This window comes from Armigeres subalbatus, chromosome 2 (assembly GCF_024139115.2).
Source record: "Armigeres subalbatus isolate Guangzhou_Male chromosome 2, GZ_Asu_2, whole genome shotgun sequence".
NCBI lineage: Eukaryota > Metazoa > Arthropoda > Insecta > Diptera > Culicidae > Armigeres > Armigeres subalbatus.
In genome coordinates, this window is record NC_085140.1 from 458,503,330 (window position 1) to 458,515,967 (window position 12,638).

The 12,638-nt window shown below is 42.9% G+C and overlaps 3 protein-coding genes across 3 annotated transcripts; all 3 read left to right on the plus strand.

The window, feature by feature from the left end:
• Window positions 1–2,195: 2,195 nt before the first annotated feature.
• Window positions 2,196–3,319, plus strand: LOC134210505 (uncharacterized). Its single transcript, XM_062686546.1, has 2 exons — window positions 2,196–2,244; window positions 2,337–3,319. Exons 1-2 carry the CDS (start codon window positions 2,196–2,198, stop codon window positions 3,317–3,319), a joined length of 1,032 nt encoding a protein of 343 aa, XP_062542530.1.
• A 105-nt stretch (window positions 3,320–3,424) lies between these two features.
• LOC134210506 (uncharacterized) lies at window positions 3,425–6,585 on the plus strand. Its single transcript, XM_062686547.1, has 4 exons — window positions 3,425–3,685; window positions 3,750–4,115; window positions 4,229–4,983; window positions 5,049–6,585. The coding sequence occupies exons 1-4, from the start codon at window positions 3,425–3,427 to the stop codon at window positions 6,583–6,585; spliced, it is 2,919 nt and encodes a 972-aa protein (XP_062542531.1).
• A 57-nt stretch (window positions 6,586–6,642) lies between these two features.
• LOC134210507 (uncharacterized) lies at window positions 6,643–8,238 on the plus strand. The gene has a single exon (XM_062686548.1). The coding sequence runs from the start codon at window positions 6,643–6,645 to the stop codon at window positions 8,236–8,238; it is 1,596 nt and encodes a 531-aa protein (XP_062542532.1).
• The last annotated feature ends 4,400 nt before the right edge of the window (window positions 8,239–12,638 follow it).

The window sequence follows — 12,638 nt, forward strand, 5'->3', positions numbered from 1 at the left end:
TTTTTCTCGGCTTATACTTTTTGTAAGAAACCTGACATGATTTTATAATTTACGTCTTCCACAGGAAAAAAAATGCGAGCAGCATCAGTTACAGCGGCTTCAGTGAGTATAGCCGGTTGCATCATCGGCGACTGAAATCTACGTTTATGAATCCCGGTCTGAATAGCAGTTAACGCACTTAAAAATACCACTAATTATTTTAATTTTAATTCGAACACAAATTGAACTAAAATCAAATTGAAATTAAATTAAAGCTGAATTGAGTTTAATTAAAACTGAAGTAGAATTATCTTAAAAATATATTAAAAATGAAACAAAATTTAAATTAACTGATTACAAATAAAATTTAAAACTAAATTGAAATAGTACCAATAGAATAAATTGTACATCATTAAATTGAGTTGTACTTTTATTGTAATATTGAAGTCGAGATTGAAGTTTAATTTATTTAAAATCCCATTGTTTTTCTACTGTAAAACAATAAAAAAATGTGAGAAAAAACATTTGAAACACATTGTTTTCTATTGTTTTGACCTTCGAAATCATCCCATTGAAGAACCGTTAAATCAATTGTTTTGCTCTGAATTTTGTATGAAAATTTTTCGATTTTTTTATTGTAAAGATACATAACAACCCCCCTTTTTTATTGTAAAAGTCCCATTTACCATTCATTTAATCGTGGAAAACAATTGTCTCTGATGTGATTTAGTTGTTAAAATTCCATTACATTCAATGGTAATTTCTATGTTTTACATGGTGATGTAACAGTAAAATTTATAATATTCTAATCATATTTTTTATCCGGGTATTCATCAGGAGAAAAAGAAAAACAAACTGTTCCCAATCATCGGAGTATGATATGAGAACGAAAGCGTGCGCGCGCCTTTCGGCAAAGCACAGCCCGACACTTCGACCGAGTCTAACCGAAAGTACGTCGCGTCGTTGATTGTTCTTGCAGCGCGTCGAACGGGTTGGACTCCTGCGCAGCATAGCAGATCTTGCATCTAAACGTGCTTGCTTCGCATGTGAAAGAGGATGATGTGAAGAAACGGAGAAAGCTGGCAACGCTCACGCTGGTTCTCTAGGCGCGGAGAACGAGTGAGTATACCAGTATACCAAGGAGGAAATCATTTCAAACCATTTGTCATGGCGCAAAACATTAAATTTTACTTCTGGCAGCGCTGCTGTTGGTTCTTCATTATAAATCGTACAACTGGGAAAAGCTTTCTATGTGATCTGGTGTGGTGTGTCGGAGAAACACATATTTAGCTGCAATTTGACTGTACGCCAAGCATGTGGCGTTGACTTGATCTGCCTACGCAATATTTTGTTTCGTTAGATGTTAAACCGTCATTAGAAATATTACGTGGAACTTTGTTTAAATAATTCTACTGAGTAAATTATTTGTCCTAATAATTAATTGCCAAGAAATTAATTTCCTACTTCTGAACTAAAAATGGTTACCTGTTCCATGAACAGTGTGACGTCCTCGGACGTACGCACCTACCATCGCAATCCAATGCTCTTATCGATATCGTTACATTTGACATGCAGATCGATAGATATGACACACGACGTCTGTATCAGAGATGACAGAAGAGGCAGAAGGAAAAATGCTGATTCATGAAACGTGAACTCATGTGTAGACAAATGATTTAAAAGTAAATAATTTGTAAAGGCTGAAAAGTTAAACTGTTGAATTTACTATTTACTATTTACCATTACATTTATAGTGCTTAAATATCAAGGTGTAATTATACTCTGAATTTGCATTGCTTTAGATACCTAAACGTTTATCTTCTTATCTAATTTAGATCATCATATACCATACATTAGCCGATAGTTTGTGGCAATTTATTATCGTATTATTTCTAAAAGCCTAAATGGTAAGAGATCAAATTCCTAACGTGTAAATGAACTAGTGAAAACTTATCCTAAATAATTCAATCAATTATAATGTAGAAATAACGACCTAGTCTGGAACGAGGCTTGGCTAATCGAAGTTGCGGTAGTAACAATAGTTGGAGGCACTAAACGTAAGCGAATATATTACACCCACATTATAAACGCTAACTATTGTAAAATTAAAGGAAATTTTAACCAACCTTGAATCATCGTGACGGTTCATTATTTCGGAAGACGACCCTCCAGTTGGTACGACCAACATATTAAAATTTCGTTTACCGCGGCAGGCTATGTCGGAACCAGGTATGGATGCTAACAGCAGAGCCAAATGTACCTCAGGTAAGCGGCAAACATCTCCTTCCAATTCAAAGTCAGGCAATAAAGAACCCCCTAAAGACCCGTCTAGACAACCCCTAAGTAATGACCCAAAGGCGCTATTTTCGCGAGCTCGACCCCCAATTCGTTAAATCCCCCCAACGCGGCGTGTGAGACCACACCGGTGGCTCGAGGTAGTTGTGAGTTGTGCGATAAACCGGACGACGACCAAATGGTGCAGTGCGATACATGTGATGTGTGGCACCATTTCGTGTGCGTGGGAGTTTCAGAGGATATTCAGGGCTGCAGTTGGATCTGCTTGGAATGCGCTACTGCGAAAGCAACCAAGGCAACGAAATCCAGAAGGAAAACCTCCACACAGAAATTGGCGGTGACGTTACGGAAGAGGACAACTCGAGCAACAGCTACAAAGGGTTCGAAGAAAGTGATTCCAACGACGGGGCGGAAACATGATGTTTGTGATACGGCGGCGAATGGCGAGGATGCAGTTGCAGATACTAGACGAAGCGGAGATGATGCACAGGTAGCGACGAAAGCAAGGGTGAGCAAGGCTGGTTCATCAATATCAGCAGCATCACGGAAATCAGTCAAGGCGCGTTTGGATGTGGAACTTCAACAGATCGAGGCTGAAGAGACACTGATGCAAGAAGAGATGCGGCGCAAGCGGGAACTAGCTGAAAAGAAGTTCGCTGTTCTAAAGGAGATGGCCGATTTGGAAGGCAGTGGTGAATCAGTCATTGATCAGCATAATGGTCATCACAAGGTGGAACAGTGGTTGAACCATCGCAGCGAAACCAAAGTGAAAGATAAGCGTTCGTCATACAAGGAAACCAGCATAGAAGACTCAAGCGAAGAAGAAACGTCTGGTACCAGGACAAAGGGTGAAGAAGAACTTTCATCCTTCGGTGGAACCAATTGTGATGGCAGTGAAGAAGAAGCACAACCCTATGACGAACGAGCAGGGCGAAGACACCAAAGAGCGAAGAGTGAAACAGCCAAGAAAGTTGAAATATGTAGTAGTAGTCGACCAGTTACAGGCCGGCAACACTCCCTGAGAAGCAGCAAAAGACTCTCGTAGGATGAGATTGCAGCACGACAGGTTGTACCTCGTGAGCTGCCCAAGTTCAGCGGTAATCCGGAGGAATGGCCAATGTTCTTGTCCACGTATGAAGATACAACGGCTATGTGTGGGTACACGGAAGCGGAGAACATGATCCGTTTGAGGAACTGTTTGAAGGGAGATGCATTTAACGCTGTTCGTAGTTTCTTGATGCGGCCTGAAACGGTAGGCAGAGCAATCAGTGCACTGAAACTACGCTTCGGTAGACCGGAAACGATAATTGAATACCTGAAGGAGAAGATTATATCGATGCCGACTATCAAGCCAGATGCGATGGACAAGCTGGTCGATTATGCTCTGGAGGTCCAGAATCTCTGTGCCACTGTAAAAGCTTGCAGGTGGAAAGGAGTATATGTGTGATGCCACGCTCCTAAAAGAATTTGTCCAGAAACTGCCCCTCAAAATAAAGCTGGATTGGGCGCGGTACAAGAGAAACTTGCCAGAGGTAAAGTTGTACACGTTCAGCCAGTGGATATACAGCTTGGCGGAAGATGTTACCGTTGTTTTCGCGCCTCAGTGCCGCGGAGGCAAGAATCTGGAGATAAAAGCAAACCGAACGGCGAAGTATGTGAACACTCACGCAGAAGTTCATTCCAAGGATAGGACTCATACTGTATACCCATCCCAAGAAAGAGCGACGGTGACCGGATGGAGCGGAGGAAACAAAGCATGGCCCGCGGGCAAAGAAGATTGCAAATATCTTGGAAAAGGCAAGCGATGTCTTGAGCTGTCGTACGAAGCAAGGTGGGCAACAGTACGTGGATTCAACTTGTGCCGCAAATGTCTTCGGCAGCATAAAGGTGGCTGCAATTCTGGAAGTGTGGGAAGAACGGATGCACCTTCAAGCATCACGTCTTGCTTCACAAGGACTTACTAGCACAAACGCCACCAAGCGGTGCCAATAGGAGCGGCCCTTCGAGGCAGAACGAGGAACGCAACGTCAATACACATCAAACCGGCACGGGCTCGCTTCGCTACTTGCCAGTGACATTGTTTGGAAACGGAATACAGCTAAAATGTCACGCTTTCCTGGACGATGGATCCGAACTTACGCTCATCGACCAGCAACTAGCTGAGGAGCTGAGGCTGTCCGGAACCATTCATCCGCTCTGCCTGAAATGGACGGGTGGTACTCATCGCTACGAATCCGATTCACAGAGTGTCGAGCTTGTGGTCGCCGGAAGAGGAGGAAAGCGGCTGTTACTGCAAGATGTGAGAACGGTGGAAGAGCTGCAATTACCCTTCCAGTCTTTGGATATGACTCAACTCACTAAACAGCATCGATACCTGCAGGGACTTCCTGTGGAATCATACACGAACGTTCGTCCACGGATACTTATTGGATTGAGGCACGCTAATGTTATGCTGGTGCGGAAAAGTCGTGAGGGCAAGATTGGCGACCCAATTGCTGTAAAAACCAATCTCGGATGGTCGGTGTACGGTGGCTGGGCCACGAAAAATTCCTCGAGTACTAGTCACACCTATCACATTTGTACGTGTAGCGAAGAAAGCATGACGCACTTAAACCAGACGGTCAAAGACTACTTTGCTATCGACAGTCTGGTAGTCAAGCCCAACCAGCTCGAACGACTATCTAAGGATGACGAGCGAGCAATGTTTTTGTTGGAATCTCGGACACACTTCAATGGAGAGCGGTACGAAACTGGTCTTTATGGCGCTCTGATAGAATTCGGCTACCGGATAACAAGGCAGTCGCAATCCGTCGGTGGAAATGCCTGGAGAAACGCATGGCGAAGGATACGGAACTGGCGAACGTTTTGAACGAGAAAATCGTGGAATACATTTCGAAAAACTACATTCGCGAACTAACACCAGAAGAACTGTCGGAGAAGCGTGAACGAGTGTGGTATCTACCGATTTTCCCGGTTTACAACCCGAATAAACCTGGAAAGGTACGTATCGTTTGGGATGCCGCCGCCACAGCTTACGGAACATCACTGAATTCGGCACTCCTTACTGGTCCCGATCAGTTGACGTCGTTAGTTGGCATTCTGTATCAGTTTCGTGAGCATCGAGTAGGCGTGTGTGCTGACATTCGGGAGATGTTCCACCAGGTACGGATAGTTCCGGAAGATCAGCACTGTCAGCGGTTTCTGTGGCGCAGTATCGTGGAACATGGTGAGCCTAGGACTTATGTCATGCAGGTAATGACCTTTGGGGCGAGCTGTTCTCCTGCTATAGCCCAGTTCGTGAAGAACAGCAACGCAGACAGATACGTAGACGAATATCCGGAAGCAGTAGCGGTGATCAAGAAACGACACTATGTGGACGACATGGTTTTGAGCGCCGAAACGGAGGAAGAAATCGTCAAGCTATCTCAATCGGTACGTTATATCCACATGCAGGGTGGATTTGAAATCCGCAACTGGGTCTCCAACTCATCGCTGGTGCTGTCGAAAATGAATGCAGAGCAGTCAACAGAGAAGGATTTGAATATAACTTCCGAGTTAGCTAGCCAGAAAATCCTCGGTATGTGGTGGGATACGCAGGATGATGTGTTCAAGTACAAGATCGGATGGACGAGATTTGATTCAGCGCTTCTCGATGGAAGTCGTTGTCCCACCAAACGGGAGATCCTTAGGACACTGATGACCATCTACGATCCTGTAGGGCTGATAGATCACTATTTGGTTCTACTGAAAATCCTGCTTCAGGAGGTGTGGCGTACTGGGATTGATTGGGATGAACCTATCCCTGAAAATCTGTTCGAGAGGTGGCGTACGTGGATTCGTCTTCTCCCGGAATTGGAGAAACTTCGGATCCCAAGGTGTTACCGGCAAGTTGTATTGTCGATAGAAGAGGCTGCAGTAGATATGCACGTCTTCGTTGATGCCAGCGAAAGTGCTATGTCAGCCGTTGTGTTTCTGCGATTTACGAAAGGTGACCAGCTGGAATGTTCTCTGGTTGCGGCTAAGACTCGAGTATCACCGATGAAATACACCTCAATCCCACGGTTAGAGCTGCAAGCCGCAGTTCTGGGGTGTCGATTGGCTGCCAATGTAACACGAAGCCTGACGATGAACATTTGTAAGCGTACATTTTGGACAGACTCTCGAAATGTGCTCTGTTGGCTGCGTGCCGACCACAAGCGATACAGTGCTTTCGTCGGATCAAGAATCAGCGAAATATTGGAATCTACGGACATCCACGATTGGAGATGGGTTCCGACTCGATCTAATGTCGCTGATGATGGGACCAGATGACGAGATCGACCTGACCTATCGTCGGAGAGCAGGTGGTTCAAGGGTCCAGAGTTCCTGATGCAAGCAACAGAGAAGTGGCCCAGCCTTCCAGTAAAGATCTCTACCGAGGAAGAGATGAGACCCAGCGTATTGTTCCACATCAGTGTTTCCGAATCGGTAATCGATGTTAGCAGGTTTTCGAGTTGGCGACGACTGTTGATAGTGACCGGATACGTGCTTCGTTTCTGCACGAACATTCAACGGAGCTGTAGGAAAGTTCCCTTAATTGCTGGACCACTCATGCGGGAAGAGCTTCGCAGTGCGGAAGCACACCATTATCGGCAAGCGCAACGTGACATATACCATGACGAGGTTGCAGTGTTGGTGGCTAAAGAAGAAAGGGGAAAACAAATTCCAAAGGCGAGTCCGCTCTACAAGCTGAGCCCATTTGTGGACGACTCAGGAGTATTGCGGATGAAGGGTAGAACCGGCGTGTGTGCGTATCTCCACAGCGACGCGAAGAATCCTGTTATTCTACCACCTAAGCATCCAGTAACATCGCTACTCTTGGCACACTATCACGAAAAGTACCTCCATCGAAACTATGACATCGCAGTCAACGAGGTTCGCCAAAAGTATAGCATTTTTCGCTTGAGACAAACACTTGCCACGATCCGTAGAAACTGCCAGTGGTGCAAACATCGCGACGCTGTCCCTCAACCGCCGGAGATGGCCGATCTTCCAGTGGCCAGACTATCCGCACACACGAGGCCGTTCGCACATGTGGGGGTCGATTATTTTGGTCCAATAGAAGTAATTGTGGGTCGAAGGGTCGAGAAAAGGTGGGGGGTTCTACTGACATGTTTGACAATAAGAGCCGTCCACATCGAGGTAGCTCATTCCTTAACGACAAGTTCCTGCATAATGGCGTTGAGGAACTTCATCGCGCGAAGAGGTACGCCAGTTAGTTTCTATAGCGATAGGGGCACAAACTTTGTAGGTGCCAACCGAACGCTACAGGAGCTCTACCAAAAAGTTGATCGGAATCAGCTGATGCGGGAGTTCATTACGTCGTCTACATCGTGGCAGTTCAACCCACCTGCGTCGCCCCACATGGGAGGAAGTTGGGAGCGACTCGTACAGTCGGTCAAACGGAACCTGGCCGAAGTCTTGCACGCACGGCGCCCAACTGACGAGGAACTGAGGAATGCCCTAACGGAAGTAGAAGGTATACTTAACACGCGCCCTCTTACTCACGTGCCAATCGATGACGAAGCAGCACCAGCCCTAACGCCCAACCACTTTCTTTTGGGCTCCTCGGATGGTTCAAAACCGTTGACGTTCGTGGACGCGGACACTGCGGCATTGCGACGAGGACATCCGACATCCCAATGGCTGGCGAATCTCTTCTGGAAGCGCTGGATTCGGGACTACCTACCCGACATAACACGACGTACGAAGTGGCACAAGAAGGCGAAACCTCTTGAGGAGGGTGACATCGTAGTCATCGTGGATCATGAGCATCCCAGAAACTGTTGGCCCAAGGGACGGGTAATCGGAGTGGTAACTAGTGGAGGGCAAACTCGCAAGGCAACCGTTCAAACTGTTCATGGAGTTTACGAGCGACCGACTGTTAAGTTAGCGGTGTTGGATGTTCGGCGCGATGTTGTGTAAGCGAACTTGAAGATCTGGTTCGCATACCAGCAGGGAGTGTTTCGTCCTCGGACGTTCGCACCTACCCTCGCAGTAGAATGGTCATATCGACATCGTTACATTTGACATGCAGATCGATTGATATGACACACGACGTCTGACCAGAGATGACAGAAGAAACAGAAGGGAAAATGCTGATTCATGAAACGTGAACTCATGTGTAGACAAATGATTTAAAAGTAAATAATTTGTAAAGGCTGAAAAGTTAAACTGTTGAATTTACTATTTACTATTTACCATTACATTTATAGTGCTTAAATATCAAGGTGTAATTATACTCTGAATTTGCATTGCTTTAGATACCTAAACGTTTATCTTCTTATCTAATTTAGATCATCATATACCATACATTAGCCGATAGTTTGTGGCAATTTATTATCGTATTATTTCTAAAAGCCTAAATGGTATAGATCAATTTCCTAACGTGTAAATGAACTAGTGAAAACTTATCCTAAATAATTCAACCAATTATAATGTAGAAATAACGACCTAGTCTGGAACGAGGCTTGGCTAATCGAAGTTGCGGTAGTAACAATAGTTGGAGGCACTAAACGTAAGCGAATATATTACACCCACATTATAAACGCTAACTATTGTAAAATTAAAGGAAATTTTAACCAACCTTGAATCATCGTGACGGTTCATTATTTCGGAAGACGACCCTCCAGTTGGTACGACCAACAAACAGGTAGAACCTATAGACGAAGCGCCTCTGCAAGTTTCTATAGGAAACAATGGGACAAGATTCTGCGTCGAATGCAATCTGTTGCGAGCGACCTGATGAGGCACACATATTGCACATCAATCACAGTAACTTATATATGACCATGGTTACTACAACCAGATTTGTTCAACTTGTGTTGCTTGGGGAATAGATGAAGTCTAAGTGCTAAAATAGCGAACTAGACTTTTTTACACTCTTTTTCACAATAAATAGTAATTTGACCATAACTTCTAAGCCCATAGTCCGATCTGTCTAATTTTCAATAGGAAAAAATGAGACATTCTGCGTCGAATGTAATTTAATGCGAGCAAATCGGTTGAGGAAAAGTGCCTGAAAAATAATAGTGATTTTTTCATAAAAAAAACCCTGATTAATTCACCTAGCGGTGATGGTGCCTTTCTCGTGCATTAAAAAATAGTATTTTGGTTATTACTCTTGAGCCCATAGTCCGATCAGGCCAATTTTCGATAGGAAACATCGGGAGAGTATTCTGCGTCGAATGCAACTTGTTGCGAGTAAATCGAAAAATGAGTAACATTTTTTACGCGATTTTTTCGTATGAATTTATATTTTGGACATAACTTTCGATCCCATATTCCGATCTGGCCAATTTCAAATACGAAACAATGGGACAGGATTCTGCGTCGAATGCAACTTGTTGCGAGCAAATCAGTTAAGGATAAGTGCCGAAAAATGAGTGACATTTTTTGAGTAGTTTTGCGCACACACACACACACACACATACACACACACACACACACACACACACACACACACACACACACACACACACACACACACACACACACAGACATCACCTCAATTCGTCGAACTGAGTCGATTGGTATATAACACTATGGGTCTCCGGGCCTTCTATAAAAAGTTTGTTTTTGGAGCGATCATATAGCCTTTACCGTATACTTAGTATACGAGAAAGGCAATAAAACATGGATTGGTAATGCATTAATTCATCCAAAATCCAGTTCAAATTATATCACATTCACACGATTCGATTTTGTTAGAATCTGTATCATTGATTGTCGAATAGAACGCAATGGTTCAGTTTCCATTTTTGAAAAAAAATTAAATTGTTGAGTTGCCCTTCATACATGGAGATACTGGTGGAAATACATTTTAGTTCGATAATATTTCTTGAAAATTGGTCCAATCGCAAGGGGTGTCTCACATAGATTAAATTGAATTTATCTGCAGAAATTAACGAAGTAACCAAAGCGACTTTATGTCGATGTCAATCGAGTTTGATTAAAAGCCCAATTGCTGATTTTAGCAACGTAGCGTGTACACCATCTGTCAAATCTAACGATGACAGTAATAGTAAACAAGCATTATGAAAAAAAACATATATTTGAACTATCAGAGAACGTCTATGATTTACAGCAAGCAAGAAAACATGCTCATTGCTAACCCTAAGTGAGAGTGACAGTCCTATAGATTAGTTACACCATTGTAGCAAAAATAATACTCTTGTTCTTCTTTGGGCGTGTTTTAGTCTGGGTTTCATATCAATAAGCTTCCCGCGAAGAGATTACGCAGGAAGCAAGATACTCTTCCATTTCATGAAAGTAGATGTTGCACATCTGTAAATGATATAGAAGTTATCCCCAATTTCAAACGAATGCCAATGGACGAAACGTTTCTAATTTCTTGAGCTTAGTGAATAAATCTAAACCTTAATCTAAAGTCTAAGCTATGATGGCCAGCTGTCACATCCCACATCATACGCATTTCGTCAGTCGTAGAACTGAGGTTGTGGTAGCAAGTGCAGAAGCCCGGAAATGAACAACATATCCTCGGGTACCTAATAGAGGTTATGGATGTCCATGTCTACACAGGATCAGAGCATATCCATATAATCTTTTACAGTATGACGAATATGAAAGTTGTGCAGTACCTGATTATTCAAATCAAAGCTCGAGGTCAATAGAATAATAAATTTGTAGGCAATGGGCAAGAAGCTTTTGTTAATATTGCTGAACGCAATTAAATTTCCAAAGCTTTTTTCAGCTGTTTTCCATCATCTCGGCAAGTGTTAGTTTACAATCTGAAATAATAAACAATGAATATATTATTACATAATGTAAAAACAATATCAAATCAGAAATCATGTCCATTTTCTTGTTGGTGGAAAAATAAACAACTTGATGTCATTGGTAACTTATGAAATCCACGCTTGCTTGGACAAAAAATACAGTTCAGTGTCGCAGAAGGTGTGTTGCAAAATTGATCAAGCAGTGGCTTTAAATGCCATTCGCTTTAAATCGACTTTATTTCGATTTAAATTCGCTGCGATTGTTGACGGTGAGACACCCCTATCGTCTATTTTTTATTTATTTGTGAGAATTGGGTCCTAAAATGAAGAATCGATATTCGATTTTCTTTCAGGGAACGATGAAGGTAATCATTCTAAACGTGTCAGTTTTTCTTTAGACTCAAAAATCGAAAAGAACATTGTTTAGTTTGAAATTGAAAAATAGATGAAAAATGCTTCCTCGACATTTTCGGTCTTGTTTGACGTACGGATTCAAACGCACTAGCAAAACACCGCAGGGCACTTGACTCAACCTTTGACAGTTAATATATGGAGCTGACGTTTTGGGCTGATGGTTCATTCGTTCTGAAATGTTGCACTGCCTAAAATTTGCCTTAAAATGTCTTAAACACAAATATATTATTTGTACTGATTTAGAATTTTACCAGAATTTTTATAACAACGGTACAAGTATTCTTGACCGATGCACTATCGTTTGCAACCATAAACGAGGAAGGGCTTTAGGACCCAATTCCCAAAAGTATCTAAATTTTTCAATCAAATCTCCGTTCGATCATAGTACAGAATCAAAATACTTTTTAAATTTAAAAATAAATTGAGGAATAGTCTGATTCCCCGAAGAACGGCGCACCCAACTAATGAATGTAGCTTCGCTCATTATCCTTAATGAGAGCTTTAAATATTCTTCGAAAATCCCTTTTCATATTTTCTTTTTATTTTTTTTTTCGTAGAAACTTTGTTCAGAAAAAAATGTTCGATTGTCGCCACACAAATGCTTGATTTCGCAAATTAAATTTTAAAACTCTCCTTGAATTCAACCCTGTATTAGCGTGCAAATGAGGAAACATGGAAACGTCAAGATATATTATCTTGCTGCAGTCTGAACACCTCGTAATAATTGGATACCCTCTCACTTAACAAAGTCATAAATAGCCCAATCTGAATAGGCTATTAGGGGCAAGCCAGAGTAAGGGGGAAGCCAGACGCGACGTGCAATGCGACGCGACGCGACAGTTCAATTTGACAGCCTGTTGATAATGATTGTTATTCTTTTACGTGAGTCGCGTCGCGTCGCATCGCTCGTCGCGTTTACTCTGGCTTGCCCCTAACGCAACGTGCGATGCGACGCGACGCGACTCACGTAAAAGAATAACAATCATTGTCAACAGGCTGTCAAATTGCACTGTCGCGTCGCGTCGCATCGCACGTCGCGTTTACTCTGGCGGGCACCTTTCTCCTGGTTTTGCTAATGAAAAGGCCTATTATAACCATGCACTTTTATCAATACGCCCGTCACTGAAAAATGTAATCTGTATACTTTTTACCGGGGTTTCCTCTAGAAAAGTC